The sequence below is a fragment of the Leguminivora glycinivorella genome, chromosome 18 (genome assembly GCF_023078275.1).
Source record: "Leguminivora glycinivorella isolate SPB_JAAS2020 chromosome 18, LegGlyc_1.1, whole genome shotgun sequence".
Lineage (NCBI taxonomy): Eukaryota > Metazoa > Arthropoda > Insecta > Lepidoptera > Tortricidae > Leguminivora > Leguminivora glycinivorella.
In genome coordinates this window covers 718,628-740,485 of record NC_062988.1, presented here as the reverse complement: position 1 = coordinate 740,485, position 21,858 = coordinate 718,628, and the positions used below count along the sequence as shown (strand labels likewise).

The window sequence follows — 21,858 nt, the reverse complement described above, 5'->3', positions numbered from 1 at the left end:
GGGTTTTAGTTTATATGCTTACTGGTTCTCGGCGACTCTCGCACGTTGGTGAGCGTGGCCCGGGCGGTGCAGATGTGCAGTTCTTCGGCCGGTCGCGTTGTTGGGGTATGTGCTCCGGCCCCGCTTCTAGTACTATCTGAAATTACAATACAATTTAAAAAAATGGTATCAAAGGCTAAGACAATATGTGTGACTTAAAAGACACAAAGTGTAAGAAAGAGAATTGTCATGAGATGTATGCTTGTTTAGATGGCGCCACCTCCGAGCCAACCCTAAAAATTCCTCGGTAGCATTGCGAGCCGAAAATTGCCGGAATCGCCCGATCGGGAGACTGCAATCCAACAAGATTTTTGAATGGAACTAGTCCACTATCATATGTTTATCATAGAAATATGATCATAGGCCGTGCTTTTTCCTCACGTTGGAGTAAAAGGGAGGCATACAGACCTATGATCATTATCACGTCATCGACCTATTTCTATGATAAACATATGATAGCGGACTATCGGCCTTAAACGGGACGTTGCAGGATAGTCATTTTGAAATCTGCCTCCTTAAATGGCTGTACAGAAACTGCTGTCGAATCCATGAAGAATGAGATACCAGAATTTATGAGATTGTTTTTCTAAAAACTTGTAAATACCTACCCTAGGCTAGGCTAATTCTTAATTGCTACATAGCAATGCGAGCTGACAGTTGCCGAAATCACCCGATCATTGTCCAAACACTGTTTCCACATACAATACAATACAATACAATACAAATATTCTTTATTGTTCACCAATATAACAAGATTACATCACATAACTTTAATTAACTATGGTAGACAACAGGCGGTCTTATCGCTAAAGAGCGATCTCTTCCAGACAACCTTTGGGTAGTGGAGACAAGACACAAAAAACAACTGATTTGAGTAGGTGATGCAGTGAGTGATAGAAAACGTCAAATAATCTTAATACTAATAAACATACATAAATAGGAATTAAAATAAACCTAAATATACCGTACATATATAAATACTATAACAACACAGCTACGAATGTACATAGATCAAAAACAATGCGGCCAATAGCGATAAAGGAAAATGAAACAGGACCATCAATAAATATTGTATTATGGAATAGATAAATAATGCTCTTTTACTTGACTTTTAAAAATGTGAAGAGACTTAGCATGCCTTATGTCAATAGGTAATGAGTTCCACAACCGAACTGCCTGGAAAGTAAAGGAATCGTTGAAGAATTTAGAAGAAGATGACGGGACTTTAAGAAGATAATTTCGGGAAGATCTGATAGATTGAACAAAACTAAAGCGGTCTTTGAGATAGCGAGGAGTTGAAGGGTTAAACAGTATATTATAAAGGAGAGAAACTATATGAAGGTTACGTCTGCGACGAATGGGGAGCCACTTCAGCTGCGATCGAAAGCTAGACACATGATCGAATTTGCGCAAACCAAAAATGAAACGTATACAGACGTTCTGAATACGATCCAGCTTATTGAGTTGCTCTTCGGATAGATCAAGATAGGAAACATCAGCGTAATCCAAGATTGGAAGGAGCAACGCCTGAGTAAGCGCAATTTTTGTGGGGATAGGAAGAAAGTTGCGAAGTCTCCTCAGGGAAGCCACTGATCCAAACACCTTCCTGCTAATTTCACTAAGCTGGGGTACCCAGGAAAATGTACTGTCCATAATAATGCCTAGATTTTTCACGTGACCAGAGAAAGGAATTAAAACTCCGTTGAAGATTAGTGGTGGCAAAGTACCAAGGTCCAGTCGCGATATCAGCTTAGAGCTCCCAATAACGATGGCTTGAGTTTTACTAGGATTAACATTCAGTCCGTAACTGTTACTCCATTCACAAATTCGTTCTAAATCCTTATTTGTCGATGAAATAACTGTTGGTAGATCGTTTAGTGAACCCTGAGAATATATTTGAAGATCATCGGCATACAGGTGGAAAGATGAAGAGAGATTGACAGTAATGGAGTTAATAAATAAGGAAAACAATAATGGGGACAACACGCCACCCTGCGGAACGCCGGCTAACGTGCTGCACCATGATGATCGAGAAGAATCTAACTTAATACGCTGCCGACGACCTGTTAAAAAACTACGAAACCACTCAACAGCTCCAGGAGATACGTTGAGAGAACGCAGTATCGCCAGCATAATGTCGAAATCAACAGTGTTAAACGCGTTACTAAAGTCTAGCAACGTTAACACTGTTAACTTACGATCATTCATACCGGATCGTATATCATCTGTAATATTGACGAGAGCAGTAGCCGTACTATGTCCCGACCTAAAGCCAGATTGATATGGATTCAGAAGATTATTGTAATTAAGATAGGAAAGAAGTTGTTGAAAAATTAAACGTTCAAGGACTTTGGAAAGAAAAGGAAGTATAGAGATAGGTCGATAATCTGTGAAAGTGGAAGGCTTTGATTTTTTAGGTAAGGGAATGACTTCAGCATCTTTCCAAAGTGAAGGGAAAACGGAATTGGAAATTGAAAAATTCAAAATACAGGTAATGACAGGAGCAAGAACATCAAGAAGTGGAAGAATCATATTACGGCTAATGCTATCGACACCCACGGCGTTAGAGCCTATAGCTGATAAAGTTTTCGCAACATCACTACTGGAAAATTGAGTAAGAGAAAAAGGAGAAGAGTCTGGAGTCGGAAGTGATGAAAGATACTCGAGAGTCCTAGTCTTAGCAGGACCACTAAAGATTGAAGAAGTGGAAAAATGTTGATTTAAGTTATCAAGATTAACATCAGATTTACATACATTTTGAGAAGATTTACCGACTCCCAGAGACTTTAAAAATTTCCAAACTTTAGCAGGATTACCATCTTCCACAGATTTATGGATATAACGCCTCTGAGCATCTCTGCAGACAGTACTGCATCGATTTCGCAACGAATGATACTTGGTTTTATTTGCATCAGATGGATCCGCCTTGTATCTCGACTTAGCCAAATTCTTTTTACCTAAGAGCGATTTGATTTCTTGGGTCAGCCAAGGAGCAGGTAGATGCTTGACCTTGATTGAGCGAATGGGAGCGTGCTTATCATACAGTTGAATGAGAAGCGAGTTAAATATGGAGATTTTATCATTAACTGTACTAGCATTGTGAACACTATCCCAATCAACCCTCACAGCATCAGCCCGCAACTTCTCAACATCCATCCGACCAAAACTACGCTGCAACAGGATTTTAGATTTAACTTTAGGTGGACGGATTCTGTAGGAAAGGTAAAGAAGATCGTGATATGAGAAAGCGTCCGCAGACAACTGACCAAATTTAGCTACATGTGAGACGGAAGAAACCAGAGCGAGATCAAGAAGTGAAGGGGAGCAATTTGGAAAGTGATGGGTTGATTTCGAAGGAAGGATATTCAAATTACAGGAGTCAGCTAGTGCTTTAAGGGATTTAGAACGATGGTCATTTTTGAGTAAACAAGTATTGAAGTCCCCCATTATGATATGGTGTTGAAAAGATGGTAAAAAATCCTCAAGAAGTTTTTCTAAAGATGAAAAATAATTAATAGTAAGGGAAGGAGAGTAAAATACTCCAAGGAGAAGTTTGGAATGAGAAAGCGTAACGTCTAAGAAAAGATACTCAGCACAATCTGACGAGGAAGACTGCGGCGAAATGCTAATAATTGAAAAAGGAATATATGAGCGAAGATAAATTGCAACTCCTCCGCCAATCCTCCCCGAGCGATCATTTCGAACCAAAGTAAAACCAGGTAAAGAATAGGAAACAGAAGGTAGGCATGGCTTAAACCAGGATTCAGAAACTAATATTGCATGAATATTTTGCACATCGAAGGATGATAGGAAATCACTGAAATGAGCAGGAATGCTTTGGGCATTAATGTGAACAACATTGAAATTTTTGCATAAATCATAAAATTGTGCATCTAACAAGTCGTGGAGAGAAGGAGGCAAGCTATAGAAACTATCTTCACTTTCATCATTAGATGAAAAGGAAGCGTAGTGATCACTCAAATCGCTATTAAAACTATGGCCGTGCAGTGACATAATATATATAATATAATATATAATAAATATAAATTTACTAATATAATAAAATAAAATAAACTAAAGGTGGTCATACACTACCCGCCAGCAGTGTGAAACAGTGAAAAAACATTTGCAAAAACAGACAACATAAAATATTTGCAGAAACGAAACGCAACAATGACATGACATTGACAGTTTGAGATGACATTGATAGTTCAAATGTCAGTTCAAGTTGGTTTCAATAACGTAACGTAATAAATGATCTTGGTTTTGTTGGTAGCAAGTCCGGGAAATTTAAATTAATTAATTGTTTTATTTTGTTTCAGACCTGTTTTGTTGTATAATTTATTTAGTTTTTCATTAATTCTATCTAGTTATCATAATATATTTATTAGATCCTGTATATAGGGTAAGTTTTTATAGTTTTCAAAAATGAGTAACGACCCGCCGGACCCTGGCGGGGGCATTTTTGATGTTGATGCCATGGATACTTCGCCGGTATCTTTAAGCGGTGGAGTAAATAATGCAGGCGTTTATAATGGTGGTGTAACGCGTTCTTTGAAACGTGGGGCTGACATAACTTTAAATGTCGAAAATTCTAATATCAAAAAGGCCCCTATGAATCAACCGTCTGATTCTATCCAGTCCACATACACGCACCCAGATTTTGAAACTGTAAGAAGTAAATTCTCGGATACTGATATTGCTCCATTTGTTTTGCATATTCAAAAAAATGTTAATGACCCTGCCTCAGGCGTTGTTTTAAAAGCGATTAACTTCGGACATTTTTTATTTAAAAATAATATTTCCGGGGTAGTGAAGGATGGAGTCAAGCGAATTGGCCGTAATCGATTCTCGGTTGAATTCGATTCTGCTCAGCATGCAAACGATTGCTTGTTGCATCCGGCGTTAGCGAGAGCAAATTATTCGGCTATTATACCGTCATTCTATCTTACGAGGATGGGTATTATTCGGAATTTGGCAACAGATTGGACAATGGAGGAGGTAGTGAATAACATTCAAGTGCCTACTGGTTTTGGGCGAGTAATTAAGGCTCGCCGATTGAGTAGGAAGGTCATTGGTGAAAATAATGTCCCTCAGTGGATTCCTACTCAGTCTGCGGTGGTAACATTTTCTGGCCGTTCATTGCCGCCACATGTATACTGTTTTTATAATAGCCTTCCAGTTGAGTGCTATTTGTATCCTACAATCCAATGCAATAATTGCTGTCGTTTTGGACATGTTCAGGTCCAGTGCCGTTCAAAATCTCGTTGTTTTAAATGCGCAGGAGACCATGAAGGAGCAACGTGTAATAAATCTACCTTTACTTGCCTATTTTGTTCAGGGGACCACTGTGCTACAAATCAAATTTGCCCAGAGCATCATAGACAACGTAACATAAAATTAGCCATGTCTCAGGAAAATTTGCCCTATCTGGAAGCTGCTGCCCGTTACCCAAATGTACGAAAATCATTTGCTGATGTTTCTCTTTCTCCTTCCCCTGTTGTTCAGTCTGATGGTATTTCTGTATCTCAACATTCGACTTCTGTTCCTGGTGCGTCTTCCAATCAAAATATATCTCAATCTTACCGCAAAACTGTTTTTTTGCCGCGTAAACCTCCATCTGTGCCCAGCCCTGGTTTCGACAGGAGGGCCCATGACTACATTGTTAGGGAACCTGTATCTTCGCAACCTAATGGATGTGCATTAAACAATGAACATGTTAATAAAAACGATAATTTAATTAAATTCGTATTTTCTCTCGTTGATATTGTCGTTAACAATTCGAACTCTGTTGAACCGAACATCATGCGTCAAAAGTTATTTAATCTCATATCTCTATTTTTCTCAGATAATGGCTCTAACCACGATAGTTCAATGGAACTGTCGCAGCATCCGTAATAAAAAATCTGATATAGCTTATCTTGTTAATAAATTTAACCCATTTCTTTTTGCTGTTCAGGAGACATGGTTGAAGCCTGGTTCTATTTTTAGAGTTCCGGGCTTCGCATGTCTTCGTGATGACAGGAATGATGGGCATGGTGGTGCAGCTATCTTAGTTGCACGGTCCGTAAAATTTTCTCAACTTCTTATTCCCTCTCATAGTAACTACTTGAATGTGGTGGCTGTGAGGGTGAATAACATTTCATTTCTCTCAGTTTATATTCCTGATCCACACCCTGCTATGATTCCTGAACTTTTGCATATCTTATCATCAGTTCCTTCCCCTTTAGTAATACTTGGTGACTTTAATGTTCACCATACGTCTTGGGGTTCTCATCATTGTGACTCTGTTTCTCATCATTTTCTACATCTATTTGACTCTCTGAATTTATGTGTTCTTAATGATGGCTCCCCTACAAGACGTGTGTCTTTTTCACAGAATCCTAGTAGCGCTGTGGATATTTCTGTTTCTTCTTCTTCACTTTCATCTAGACTCTCGTGGCGTGTTCTTCCATATTCTTTTGGAAGTGACCATTTTCCTGTCCTGTTATCTTTCCCTGATCCTGTGCCTTCTATTTCTTTCTCTCCTAGATTTAAATACCAAACAGCAAAGGCTGACTGGCCTATGTACAGTTTATTGTTGGATAATGAAATTGCTCGAATTTATGATCATGGTAACGAGGACGCTGCTGCTAGATACAACAAATTTAAGAATGCGATTATCTTAGCAGCTAATGGCTCTATTCCACAAAAGAGACAGTGTCCTAGGAAAACTCCTTATCCTCCGTGGTGGGACTCGGAATGTTCTGAAGCTGTAGGAAAACGGAAAAGTGCAGAGCAATTACTAACATTAAATTTTTCTAGGGAGAACTACGATAATTACTTAAAGATTGCTGATGATTGTTCTAAATTTCTCTTAGTTAAAAAACAAAAAGGATGGCAATCGTTCTGTGAAAGTCTTTCTCCGTCTACTTCGTCTTCCTCAGTATGGAGAAAGTTGAACCGATTTCGCGGTGCTTTTGCATCCGAATCAAAAGTGCAATCAAACGATCCTTCGGAGTGGGTCGAACCATTTGCAGATAAGCTTGCTCCTCCCTCGGTTCCTATTCTGGAAGAAGTTTCACCTGTTCTCCCTTCTCTACAGTCCACTTCAAATAATCAATTTGATGAACCTTTTTCTTATGAAGAATTTTTGACGGCCATTAGTCATCTTAAGGACTCCTCTCCTGGTGTGGATGGAATTCCTTATTCCTTCATCTTGCATGCCAGTCCAGATTCAAAACAGTTCTTTTTGGAAATTCTTAATAAAATATTCTTATCAGGCATTCCTCCAGATGATTGGAAGACTCAGATTATAGTTCCTATACTTAAGCCAGGAAAGTTAAGCAACGATCCATCTGGGTATCGTCCTATTGCTCTTTCATCAACGTTGGCTAAAATTCTTGAGCATCTTATAAAAAACCGATTGGAATGGTTGGCGGAGAGCAGAGGATTGTTGCCTAAAAGTCAGTTTGGTTTCCGCAAAGGTCTCGGCACGTTGGATAGTCTTGCCATATTTTCAACTGACATTCGAATTGCATTTTCCGAATGCCATTCCGTGGTGGGGGTCTTTTTGGATGTAGCATCTGCCTATGATAATGTACTTCTCCCTCGTCTTAGGCAAAAGCTACATGATTTACACTTTCCAGAAAGGCTTGTAAATTTTACAATAAATTATCTTTTATGTAGATCCATTCTTGTTAGTTCAAAAAATATATGTCTTTCTCCTAGGTTAGTATGGAAGGGACTTCCCCAGGGTTCGGTCTTAAGTCCACTGTTGTACAGTATTTATACTTATGATTTAGAACTCTCAGTTAATTCGTTTTGTAATGTGTTACAGTATGCGGATGATATATGTTTGTATGCTTCAGCTCCCAATATCCTAGATGTGGTTCCTTTACTTAATTCAGCTTTAAGTTATCTACATATTTGGCTAGAAGATCATGGGTTATCCCTCTCTATTACTAAGAGTACAGTTGTTCCTTTTACCCGTAAGTTACGTATTCCAGATTTTACAATCGCTTGTAACGGAATTCCAATTCCTCAGTCAGATAAAGTTAAATTTCTAGGTTTAATTTTTGATACAAAGCTTACTGGAATCCATCATATTAATTATACAGTTAAAAAGTGTGAGAAGAGTATTAACATTATACGCTCCCTTTCTGGTGTCTGGTGGGGTTCACATCCTTACTGTCAAAAATTAGTTTATAATGCGCTAGTGCGTAGTAATCTTGATTACGGGTCTTTTCTCCTTGAACCTTGTAATAAAGTTGCATTAAACTCTTTGGACAAAATTCAATCCAAAAGCCTTCGTATTGTTATTGGTGCAATGCAATCTTCTCCTATTATAGCCCTTCAAGTTGAATGTGTTGATCCACCTCTTCATTTAAGAAGACAGTACCTCTCAGATAGATTCCTCTTTAAAATAATGCAATCGTCTGCTCATCCTCTCCTTTCAAAACTGCATGTTCTTTCTGAGTTAATTAAATCATCTAAGTTCTGGTCTCACAAAGATCCTCCTTGTTTAATAAAAAGTTATCTCAAATTTACTCACCTCCCTTGTCCCGTTTTTCAGTGTATTCGTAATCCAATCTTTGAAACCCCTTATAATGCAATCATATTTAAACCCATTATATTACTTGACATTGGAATTGATAAAAATACGACGGCTCCACTCTCACAGTTAAATAAAGCTATCGCTGAGTATTGGCCCAACTGGGTCACCATTTACACAGATGCTTCCCGATTGTCGGTTCATGGTTATGTAGGATCTGCTGTGTGGATTCCTAGGTTTAATGTTATCCTGAATTTTAAATTACCTACTTACTCGTCTATCTTCACAGGTGAAGCAGTAGCTATCTTGGAATCTCTTAAATATATAGAATCTCATAATTTAAATAAATGTGTCATATTCACTGACTCTAAAAGCACTTTGCAGGCTATTTTAGCCAATCAGTTTAGATCTAAAATGAAATTCCCGGTTATTTTAGAGATAAAACGCCTCTTGTTGTCGCTTTTTCATAAAGGTATCATGGTTGTATTAGTTTGGATACCTAGTCACGCTGGAATTCCAGGAAATGAAATGGTCGATCGGAGCGCTAAGGATGCAATAATCAATGGATGTCTTTCATCATTTAGGTCTTATACACATGATTTACTCTCGATAGCTAAAGATAGTCTTAATGATGCATGGCTTGTTGAGTGGTCTCGATCTAGCCAATCCATAAAATCACATTACCCCGAAATTCAAGAAAGAATCCCCGTAAAACCCTGGTTTTTTCGATATCGTAATGCTAATAAGAAAGTTACTTCTACTATTTGCAGGTTACGTTTGGGTCATGCGTGTTACCCGGTATTATTATGTAAACGTCGTATTAAGGATACGTCGGTGTGTGAATGTGGATTGGATGAGGGTAATCTAGATCACATATTTTTTGAATGTAACAAATTAACCTCTTCTTTGTACGATTTGCTCCCTCCATTTATACCTCGCCCGACGAATATCACATCTTTACTTCGATTAGTCTTTACACCGTTCATTTCCATTTTATGTCATTTTATCAGTCATAATAACATTAAATTATAATTATACATATATATATATATATATATATATATCCTAATAACAAAACAGGAGATAATAGTTCTTCATAATTCCGTATTTCTTATTTATAACTTGCTGTTGGCATTCCTGTTAATACCCGAATAACTAAAAACGCCTCAACTGACTTTGGCAAAGGCCCTCGAGGCTGCCATTCCCAAAAAAAAAAAAAAAAAAAAAAAAAAAAAAAAAAAAAAAAAAAATAACGTAATAAACAAGTTTGGATTTAAACATTTGAAACTAAATCATAAAAAGTAAAGAGGGTATGATTAACTATGTATATAACGCAACTAAATTAAGAAGTTACAACCAACCGACCGACATAAAATGATGTGAAATGTAGAATTAAGTTAAAAAGGTGTTTCAAGAAACTGAACCAACAATATTTATCGAATTACAACTACTTATTTTTCCTTGGGCGAAGTTTTGACGCCTTTTGCGCAGGCTGTGTGTCTCCGTCTGCAGGTGTAGTTGAAGCGGCGTCTGTTTTCGATGCTGGTGTAATCGACTGTAGCTGCAGAATACTGGTTACATGGTGCCTCACTTTGTTCGCGTCGAGAACGAATACATCACCATTCCGGGTCCAGCAGCTTCGGACACCAAAACGTTCCCGGGCAGCTACAAATATATCGTAGCGGGGCTTTGTAAGGAATTCACCTAATGTAACACCGGTGCCTTTTAATGCTGTCTTCCCAAACCACAGGTCATCTCGCACAGCAACGTCATGAAACTTGACAAGGATGGGTTGAGGTCTGGCCCCACGAGGCTTACCCAGACGACGACAGTGCTTGAAGTCTGTTACTGACACATTACTTCTGATAGACTTGAACTTTTCAATTACAAGTGCGGCAGTGTCTTCAGTATCTGAGCTGGAATCACATCCCTTGATGCCATGGACCACCAATATTTTCCTGCGGGATCGCATCTCCATGTCATCGACTTGCTGGGCAACAAGCTGCACCTGCTTCTGTAGAGTCTCGAGTGCCGTCAAAATAAATGACCTAAACGCTGTGAAGTCAGACACCACCGCTGCCGTTGATGATCCACTAGACTCTGCCTTGTCCAAATCTTCTTGCAGCTCTGCCATCTTGGCGTTAAAAGTTTGTGTCAGCTCTGCGATGGACTCCTTAATTATCCCAGTGAGTGCCATAGTGTGATTTGGAGGTTAGTTAACTTAGGTCCAGTGAATAAATAAATAATTGTCTACGGAAATTTGAGAATTTGCTGGAGGGTGGCAGTTATTAATTTTGCATTAAGAATTTAATGCTTAAATTCCAAAATAAATTAAACAAATAATTATAAAAAATAAAAAACTTTTAGACAGATGTTACTGATATTCTTCACCTACCCTCATCCCTTTAGTTAGATACGGTTAATTTAAACTTAATAACTAATAACACTAACATAGTTTATGTCGTGACTCAAATTTACGTCAAGGGATCCTTCCGCTGGTCTTAAGTTGGGGCCGTTCCGACTGAGCGCAACTACTTTTCGTAACTGTTCTTCAAATATAATCTTAAATCTACACAATCTTAAATTTCTAAGACCGTTTTCACGTGACACCACGAGTTCTGGTAGCTGCCCTCATTGACCTATTATCGAAATACTTACCAGGGAAGTTGACATCTCCGGGGTAGTAGAAGTGCGTGAGTTCCGCGTGCAACAGCCCGGCGTCGCCCGGCATCGTAGACTTCTCGGCGCACACGAGCGGCCGAGGCGCCTCTCGAGATTTTGTGGACATCTGATAAAGGATTATAAAACATATATGAAGTTAAACAGATTGAACACTGCTAGTTTTAATAACGCTTGCTCGTACAGATCATCATTGGCTCCACGGCTCATGGGAACCTGGGGACCGCTTTTGACAACTAATCCCCCGATTTGGCGTAGGCACTAGTTTTACGAAAGCGACTGCCATCTGACCTTCCAACCCGAAGGGTAACTAACTTATTGGAATTAGTCCGGTTTCCTCACGATGTTTTCCTTCACCGAAAAGCGACTGGCAAATATCAAATGACATTTCACACATAAGTTCCGAAAAACTCATTGGTGCGAGCCGGGGTTCGAACCCGCGACCTCCGGAACGAAAGTCGCACGCACTTACCGCTATGCTACCAGCGTTTACGCTTGCTCGTACAGATGTAGTGGGAAAAGCTATTCCTTATTTTTCTGGAAACGTTCTTATTTGTCATGCTTGTTTAGACAGTGTTAGTACTTGGTACGTCTTGTACTGAGACTGAAATAGCATTTTTTTCATCGTTTTCATACATAATAAATTAATTAGTGTGAGAGACCCTTAAAAATAATATTCAAGTTAGTGTCAAGTGATTTACGGCACATGTCAAAACAAATAACACTAGGAAGTGGTAAAGGAAGTGGTACACACGTGTTCAGTAATTATTTTTTTAATAACTCGATAACCGTAAGAGTTGAGACGCTAGTTTCTTAGAGAAATTAATTGTATTTGATTTGATCTAAAGAACCTTCCCTTAAAGTTAAAAGAATTCAATAAAAACAGGGTGTATACCTTGATAATAATAATATTGGGATCGATCTATTATCACTGACAGGACTATTGTAGCCAATAAGCCTGACATTGTGATAATAGATCGACCGCAACGCCGGGCAGTGCTCGTTGACATCACCATCCCCCATGATGAGAATCTCGTGAAAGCCGTTGAGCGTACTTTAGCCTTGTACACCCATATTTTTAACCCCCGACGCAAAAACGACGGGGTGTTATAAGTTTGACGTGTCTGTCTGTCTGTATGTGTGTCTGTCTGTGGCATCGTAGCTCCCGAACGGACAAACCAATTTCGATTTAGTTTTTTTTTGTTTGAAAGCTGAGTTAGTCGGGAGTGTTCTTAGCCATGTTTCATGAAAATCGGTCCACTTTGTCGCGGTCGGGGATTTTTTTTAAATTTTAATTTTGTGGTTATTACACTTGACTGTACTATTATATTACCTTGTAAACAGTAAAATCGTCTATCCTAAGTACGAGGCACGTGGTCATCAGCTTGCCGAGCTGCTGGAGAATCTTCGTCCTCGTGGGAGAAGCTGAAACAAGATACCAATTTCAAACGATGCAAAATTTTTAACTATAAATATTTAAAAATATTTTAATCGGGTTACTAACATATTAAGTCGATATAGCGTTCGACATGTTTCGATCCAATTTTCGAGGATCTTACTCAAGAGTAGCGACCCCGCCTAAATATTTTTAAAGATGCTAAAGTTGTCAAAGCTAGGGAACAAATCAAATTATTTTATTGAATGTTTTTTGATAAATTATAAATTGAAATGGATATCATACACGAAAGAAAAAACGACAAAGCCCAATGGTGGGCGAGCCGGGAATCGAACCCGGGTCTTCAGCTTTCATTGATAGTTGCATATGACGTTTTTCATTACATATGGCCCTTTGAAGTTTATACACTGACAGGATATGCGCTCACTTTGCAAACTATTGCGGGAATAAAACAATATGTAATCTACTGAAATAGTACATTACGATACAAGTGCGTAAAGAAGGAACTGGTGGTGAAAAAAAAGGTGCGTAAGGAAGGAAAATTTCCTTTTCGCACGTGTATCGTACGACGTTTTCCAGTGCAGACGGCACTCCGAAGTTTCGACCTGGCATATAATGAACCATTTCTCGCACTAGTGCGTAAAAAAAACACCATCTGTACTGAAAACTATAAAACTTAACTATAAAAAATATAAGGCGGGGTCGCTAGTCTTGAGAAAGGTCCTCGAAATTGGACCGAAACATGTCGAACGATATATCGACTTAATACGTGAGTAACCCGCTTAAAATATTTTTAAATATGTTGTTGGGTTCAGCAGGATACAGTCGAGTTCATAAATATATGTACATTACTTCACCTTAACTCGTTGCTACAAGGTAAAAAAATGTACACATATTTATGAACTCAACTGTACTAACTTTATTTATAATTTTGTACGGCGGGACACTTTAAAATGTTACCTTGTGAGGTAGCGTTGGCGGACGGAGCGGCGGAAGCACTAGTTTGTGCCGGCTTGTGGCTGATGCCGTTGGACACTGGCTCTTCGGTTTTCTTCTCCGGTTGACTGGGCTGTAATCATTCTCAACTCTATTACAATGGTATTAAAACCTACTGAATTATACAGACTGCTCAAATAGTAGTCGACACGAGGTGAGCAGTGATCGGGGATTTGGTCGCCACTCAGGCAAAATTTCTTTACCTAATTTTTATCTTATTATATTAAAATATGACCCAGACTCTAATCATCTCTTTTTATCATCTCATTCACTCAAAGGTTAACTGGAAGAAATCCCTGAAAGGGATAAGTTTCGCCTTTGTACTGTTCTTTACTGTGTTTTTTGTTATTAATTGTACTTGTCTGAAAGGCAACACGGGCTTAAAATTGTATCAATGTTAATATCTCAACTTGATAAAGATGGCGCCTGATCACTGTATGGGATATCGGTCCGACATCCGATATCGGATACGTCGATAACAACGATTTATAAAAACGTTTACATGGTGTTCGTTAAGGTATTTAGAGGTACATAATTTGAAATGGATACGAAAACCTACTTCATGACAAACGGTAGAATGATGGCTAGGAGCCTAGGAGAAACTAAAACGTACCTTATTACTAGGCGTTAATGGTCTAGGGTCCAATAGGTCCAACAGTGACCCACAAAAGGAGGATAAGGCTTGCGATAACCACTGGGTGTGAGGCGTGGCGGCTTCCCTGGAACATTTCATAAATCAGGAGTTATCAAAATTAATTATCAATATAGCACGAAACTTGGGGTAAAGATAGACGGGCAGACTATACAATATAAGTATGTTAATGAGTATATCTACTTGGGCCAGTTAGTCTCTCTCAACGATCGGCAAGACAAGGAAGTTGAGCGCCGAGTTCAAAATTCATGGAAGAGCAAATGGTCCATGAAAGAGCTAAATGAAGGCGACCTTCCAATGTCACTGAAGCGCAAACTCAACAGAAACTGCCTGTCCTCACCTACGGTGTCCAAACATGGTCATTCACCGAGGGTCAGAAGTCCAAATTGAAGATTTGCCAACGAGCAATGGAGCACAGTATTTTAGGTGTTACTAGGATGGATCGCATTCGAAACACTACCTGCGCTCCAAAACACGAATAGCTGATATGGGGGAGAAGACCGTCAGACTAAAGTGGGACTGGGCAGGCCACGTTTGCCGCATGCACCCGGATAGGTGGGCCAGCATAGCCACCAAATGGATGCCTCGAATTAAGCGCGGACGTGGCAGGCCCAGACGGAGATGGTGGGACGACTTTGACACCTGCATGATGAATTAGCCAGAAACAGCACACCAATGGGAGCTGTGGAAATCACGGGAGAGGCCTTTGCCCACCAGTGGGATACATAACCGGGCTATAAAAAATATATAAATATCAATCTGTAGGCTAGCACGTGATTGACGCGACACTAACGCTGCGCAATGTTATGATGACTTGGAGCTGATCTGAAAATCCAGACAGGATCTGGCCTTCGGAACTCTGTGATAAAACTACGTCATCTATTTGTATATGAGGTTTTTAGAATTGTCTCCATGACTGTTAGTTGCCTATGGAAATAAACACAAAATTACAATTTTGTAAAAAAACCCCGACATTGTGGACCGATTTTCATGAAACATGGCTAAGAACACTCTCGACTAACTCAACTTTCAGACAAAAAAATACTAAATCTAAATCGGTTCATCCAATCACACACACAGACAGACAGACAGACAGACAGACAGACACGTGAAACTTATAACACCCCGTCGTTTTTGCGTCGGGGGTTAAAAAAAGCTCGCACCAAAAATTATTCATTTAGGGCCACTTGTAAGGTCAGTGTGGGGAAGACCGTCTACCCGGAAAGACCGTCTATTGACTATAACTTTTTTGTTTATATATCTACGCCTCTCACACCTCTGGAGGTATAGCAGTTTTTCATCCTTAATCCATTGGTCTTCAATACATATCCCTAGGACGAACACTAGTTAACAATAAACTTGTTTCTCGTTTCGAACTCGAACATCAAGTTCAACATGGTTCCGCAAAAAAATAAAATAAAATAGAAGCAGTCGGAATATTTGTATATCATGTATGTAACGCAGTCATTTAATAACCGTTATTTCTGACTAGTACTATTATTCTACTCAAAACGCGCTCAATTTCTAGTTTTATGTTCTGAAATATGTAACTTAGAAATTGTGCCTAGTCAGAAAGTCCGGCATAAAAGAGAAAGGCAAGACCGGCATATGATAAACAAGGAGTTGCCAACCTTTTTTAGGCTTTATTGGAAATAAGTCGAGTCTAAACAATATCAATATATAGGTACGTTTTTGGCTTATGATAGTTGTACCGTTTTTGATTTTAACTTCGAAATACAGTTTTGATAATGATTCGTATGGTGTTACTAAAATCATTCGAAAGTATTAAGTAAAAATAAAATATATGTGACATGGTTGTGAAGAATGATAAGAGGTGAACAGAAGTAAGCCTACACTGCATTATTCATCATCATATTTAAGTTGGTAGAATTATCGTAAGCTCTAACCGTTTTTTATTATTTTTGTTTAAGTATATTTAGATTGTGCAACATGCGGCGACAAATATTTCAAAAGAGAGTAGGGTTTCAAGTTGGTTATTATTTTTATAATCAGCATTACCCAACAGGGACCGTATGGGTACCCTTTAAAACGGTTTTGACACTTTTGACCGACTATTTTACGGCTACCCGACCGTTAATTGACATTGCTGGCTGTCACTTTGACAAAAAGTCGTCATGGGTGTCGTCAATAGGTTTTCGGGGGTGGTAGCTCAGGTAGGTGGTAACTCTGGTAGTAACTATAGAAAAACCAAGCATTGCTAAGAAATGTTACCAAACCAATTCACGACATCTTAATATCCTATTACCTTTTCTTAATAAAAAAGTTTCAAAAACAGATAAGTAGTTGGATTTATATGAGTCTGTAATATCGTGACTAAATTGTATCGCAGGTGTTCGTTGTAAAAACAGTATTATGCAATATCTGGACCTGAAAAGAAAAGGTTATGAACCCCATCTACGGGACTTATGCCGGTCTTGCCTATAAATAGAAAAATGCTTATATGTTCAAAATTTTAACATTATTTTATTAATTATCTAGCACATTCTGCCCTGTTATTACGTAAAATAACAATGATCATGATTTTGGAACCTAGTCTCATATGAAATTACGCGACAACAAGCACTAGACGGTCTTTCTGTACTCATCGCGGGAGGACGGTCAACCCGCCGAGCCTTATAAAATGTGATTTTTATGACTTAAAAGTACCTTATTTCACCAAAATATTATAAAAGCTTTGTAAAATATAATATTTGCTATCTCATAGGACCATGCGCATTACGCCAGACTACATTAATTATAGAGTTTTATCCACTCAAACTTTATTTCAAATAAACTATGCCGGTCTTGCCCGCACTGACCTTAGGCGTGTGAACTTGTGAAGTTTAGTGTCAATCAAAATAATTTGGATTTCGTATAATTCCATCATTACTGCAAAAAGGTACGCGATGGAAATTTTACCGTTAAAAGAATATTAGTTTAATGGAGTATTTTAAGTGCGCCCTCGATTTATACCTGTTTTGAATAAAATAAATAAATATAATTTAATACAATGAAATTATTGGCACCATAGTTTCTACTATGGATCCAAGAAGTAAAACATACGCTTTTATAGTTCGACTATGTCACTTATCATACGCATTCACTGCCATAAGCCCGCCATTGTGGATTCAATTAGGGTTGCATGAGACTTTAACTGTGATCCAGTTTAACTTATAAGTTCTTTATATAGAAAACAATACTTGTTTTCAATGTTTTACTATAGAAAGATCTTCTAAACAGTTTTTTTTATAAAACATATAGTAAACTCAGCTATAACGCTATTGTGTTTTAAAAGAGATACCGAAACCATTATTCCACAGTTCTGTGATATAAAAGAGTAATTGTGACGTATACGGCGATGAGATATAAAAGGCATTAGAAAACGACTATTAACGCTTTTCAAAGCTATATAAACGTATCCTGAAAACTTCATTATACAGCAAAATAGCTCTATAATGGTATTCATATCACTACTACAGTGTTAAATACTGTAGCAGTGTTTTCCAAAGCCACTATATCCCAAAATAGTGGTATAGTTAGGTTTTAATTTCTGTTAAAATACGACTACTAAAAATACTATAAGCGGCTTGTTGGGAACCTTAATAGCGCAAATTGATAGCATAACAGTGATTCTTAACACTATTATACAATAATATTGTTCTTTAGTAGGTTATTTGATCCTGTTATAGACCAGGCCTATAGCGGCTCTATAAAATGGTGATATAAACGTTTACATCACTTCCTAATAACACCTTTTAGCTGTATAACACAACAACTATAGCAGCTTGTCGGGAACCTTAATAGCGTAAATTGATTGCATAACAGTGATTTCTAACACCATTATATAATAATATTGTTCTATAGTAGTCATATTTGATCCTGTTATAGACCAGGCCTATAGCGGCTCTATAAAATGGTGATATAAACGTTTACATCACTTCCTAATAACACCTTTTAGCTGTATAACGCAACAACTATAGCGGCTTGTCGGGAACCTTAATAGCGCAAATTGATTGCATAACAGTGATTTCTAACACCATTATATAATAATATTGTTATATAGTAGTCATATTTGATCCTGTTATAGACCAGGCCTATAGCGGCTCTATAAAATGGTGATATAAACGTTTACATCACTTCCTAATAACACCTTTTAGCTGTATAACGCAACAACTATAGCGGCTTGTCGGGAACCTTAATAGCGCAAATTGATTGCATAACAGTGATTTCTAACACCATTATATAATAATATTGTTCTATAGTAGTCATATTTGATCCTGTTATAGACCAGGCCTATAGCGGCTCTATAAAATGGTGATATAAACGTTTACATCACTTCCTAATAACACCTTTTAGCTGTATAACGCAACAACTATAGCGGCTTGTCGGGAACCTTAATAGCGCAAATTGATTGCATAGCAGTGATTCCTAACACTATTATACAATAATATAGATCTATAGTAGTCATATTTGATCCTGTTATAGACCAGGCCTATAGCGGCTCTATAAAATGGTGATATAAACGTTTACATCACTTCCTAATAACACCTTTTAGCGGTATAAGCTTATAGAGCTAAAAGGTGTTACTGGAGGCTTTTATACGACAAGCGGTCACGCCGAAAACCTTTATACGACATCTATAGTAGCTTTTGGCGTCGAAAACCAAAATTATAGCACTAAAATGTTACTTGGGCGAGTAACTATAAACATCGCCGTGTCTCTTTTATTTACACGGGAGTGATTAACTTTTGTTCGTTTTTATAGCCCATAGCTCATAGCTTACCTAGCTCGCAGTGGGACCATTGCCTAGGCGATGTTTCTCGATTATATCGTCTGATATAAGCTCCCCAAGGCCAGTAGTAGTAGTATTTTGTAGAAGCAGTATATTATTTCTTACCGGTAACCTCTCCAGTGTCTCCTGTCGTTGGAAGCTCTGTGGTAAGGGAACAGGTCGGCCTGCATGCTCACTAGGGTCACTTGCAGCGCGCCGCCGTTCGCTAAGGACGGATGTTCCGATCGACCCACTGGAAAGAAGAATATCAGTTAATTGGCGCAGTCAGTGGCAAATCTCTAGTAAATACTGTTGTTGTTGTTATGTGTGTGTTGTTGAAGTGTGTTGTTGTTGTGTGTTGTTGTTGTGTGTTGTTGTTGTTGTTGTGTGTGTTGTTGAAGTGTGTTGTTGTTGTTGTGTGTGTTGTTGAAGTGTGTTGTTGTTGTTACAATAATTTATTATTTACATAATTTTTTCGGAAAGGGAACATTTCTTCTCCCTATGAGGAGGTTCATTTCAAAGCGATACTTTTTTCATTGAAAAATAATTTTAACCTAGGGTGTTCTTTTTTATAATGTCTTGCTACGACCAGGATTCAACTTAATAACCCTTTACTTCGTTAAGACAATGGATTACTAGACTTGGAACCAAAACACTTTTTTTACTGTTTTGTTGTGCAATAAAATAAATGTAAATATTTTAGGGAAACCTTACACATATCAACCTATCCCCAAACTAAGCAAAGCTTGTACTATGGGTGCTAGACTACGATATACATAGAAAACATCCATAACTCAGGAACAAATATCCGTTGGTCATCGCACAAATAAATGCCCTTACCGGGATTAGAACCCAGCACTATCGACTCACCACTGACTATGCCAGATCCGTCGTTAAATTGTTATACAGCTGTTTGGTGACTTACAACCGGAATCGTCACACAAATGCAGGTCTATCCGAGGCGCCAGCAGGTGGTACGAGGTCTCACGAACATTCGCGTCAGGATGTCTATGACGAGCGGCTGTGGATTCGTATGCAATAGCAGTTTGGTCACTCACAGCCGGGGTTGTCACACAAATGCAGGTCTATCCGCGGCACCAGCAGGTGGTACGAGGTCTCGCGAACATTCGCGCAGGATGTCTATGACGAGCGGCTGTGGATTCGTATGCAATAGCAGTTTGGTCACTCACAGCCGGGGTCGTCACACAAATGCAGGTCTATCCGCGGCGCCAGCAGGTGGTACGAGGTCTCGCGAACATTCGCGCCAGGATGTCTATGAGGAACGGCTGTGGATTCGTATGCAATAGCAGTTTGGTGACTCACAGCCGGGGTCGTCACACAAATGCAGGTCTATCCGCGGCGCCAGCAGGTGGTACGAGGTCTCGCGAACATTCGCGCAGGATGTCTATGACGAGCGGCTGTGGATTCGTATGCAATAGCAGTTTGGTCACTCACAGCCGGGGTCGTCACACAAATGCAGGTCTATCCGCGGCGCCAGCAGGTGGTACGAGGTCTCGCGAATATTCGCGCCAGGATGTCCATGAGGAGCGGCTGTGGATTCGTATGCAATAGCAGTTTGGTCAGTCACAGCCGGGGTCGTCACACAAATGCAGGTCTATCCGTGGCGCCAGCAGGTGGTACGAGGTCTCGCGAACATTCACGCAGGATGTCTATGAGGAGCGGCTGTGGATTCGTATGCAATAGCAGTTTGGTCACTCACAGCCGGGGTCGTCACACAAATGCAGGTCTATCCGCGGCGCCAGCAGGTGGTACGAGGTCTCGCGAACATTCGCGCCAGGATGTCTATGACGAGCGGCTGTGGATTCGTATGCAACAGCAGTTTGGTCACTCACAGCCGGGGTCGTCACACAAATGCAGGTCTATCCGCGGCGCCAGCAGGTGGTACGAGGCCTCGCGAACATTCGCGCCAGGATGTCTATGACGAGCGGCTGTGGATTCGTATGCAATAGCAGTTTGGTCACTCACAGCCGGGGTCGTCACACAAATGCAGGTCTATCCGCGGCGCCAGCAGGTGGTACGAGGTCTCGCGAACGTCGTGCTTCGCGAACATTCGCGCCAGGATGTCGTGCTCGCTCGACGACGAGCGGCTGTGGATTTGCTCTAGGGGTTCTTCTACCTGTAACATATTTTAATATATTTATAGCGGAAATATTCGCCGTGTCGATAGGCGTCTTAGTAGCTTAGATGGATGTGCACTGGGGTAGCAATCGAGTAATTTTGAGTTCACAAGATATTTACAATAAACTGGTTGGTACAAAAATCATGTTTTTTATTCTTCAAATGTATGTGTGTCCGTGATCTTTTAGGTGTTCTGACTTTAAGTCATTTTTTTAGATTGATCTAGGCTTAACTAAGAAATGCTTACACTATGAGTACTAGGCAACAATAGTCATATGTACATAGAAAACAACTATGACTCAGAAAAAATGTATCTATGTTCTTCAAACAAAAAAACCCATTACCGGGATTCAAACTCAGCATTATCGGCTTACCAATTGGCCAGACCGGTCGTGTAAGATTTAAAGAATCGTTTCGCTACATATTGATCCTTGCTTTGATCGCAAGGCTATGTTTTTTGCCTGTATGAACAATGTTTTTTGCTTTTATGGCAGGTTTATGGTTACGTTCCTAGCCGCTTTAGCCCTAGTAGCGGCAGCTGTGGCCCGTTTCACAGGCTCGGTAAGCCCGTCCGTCAGTACCCACACTACCTCTACATTGATCGCAGGTGTATGGTTACCTTCCTAGCCGCCGCCTCTCTGTCTATAAACATT

The 21,858-nt window shown here is 39.4% G+C and overlaps 1 protein-coding gene across 1 annotated transcript in view; it reads right to left on the bottom strand.

Moving 5' to 3' along the window:
• Positions 1-21,858, bottom strand: part of LOC125236088 — a 102,186-nt gene that overhangs the window by 58,300 nt on the left and 22,028 nt on the right. The window contains 9 exon segments of the mRNA XM_048142783.1: positions 23-85; positions 88-136; positions 10,164-10,732; positions 11,231-11,360; positions 12,585-12,676; positions 13,608-13,716; positions 14,257-14,362; positions 19,193-19,319; positions 21,053-21,203. Coding sequence (XP_047998740.1) covers positions 23-85; positions 88-136; positions 10,164-10,732; positions 11,231-11,360; positions 12,585-12,676; positions 13,608-13,716; positions 14,257-14,362; positions 19,193-19,319; positions 21,053-21,203 — 1,396 coding nt within the window.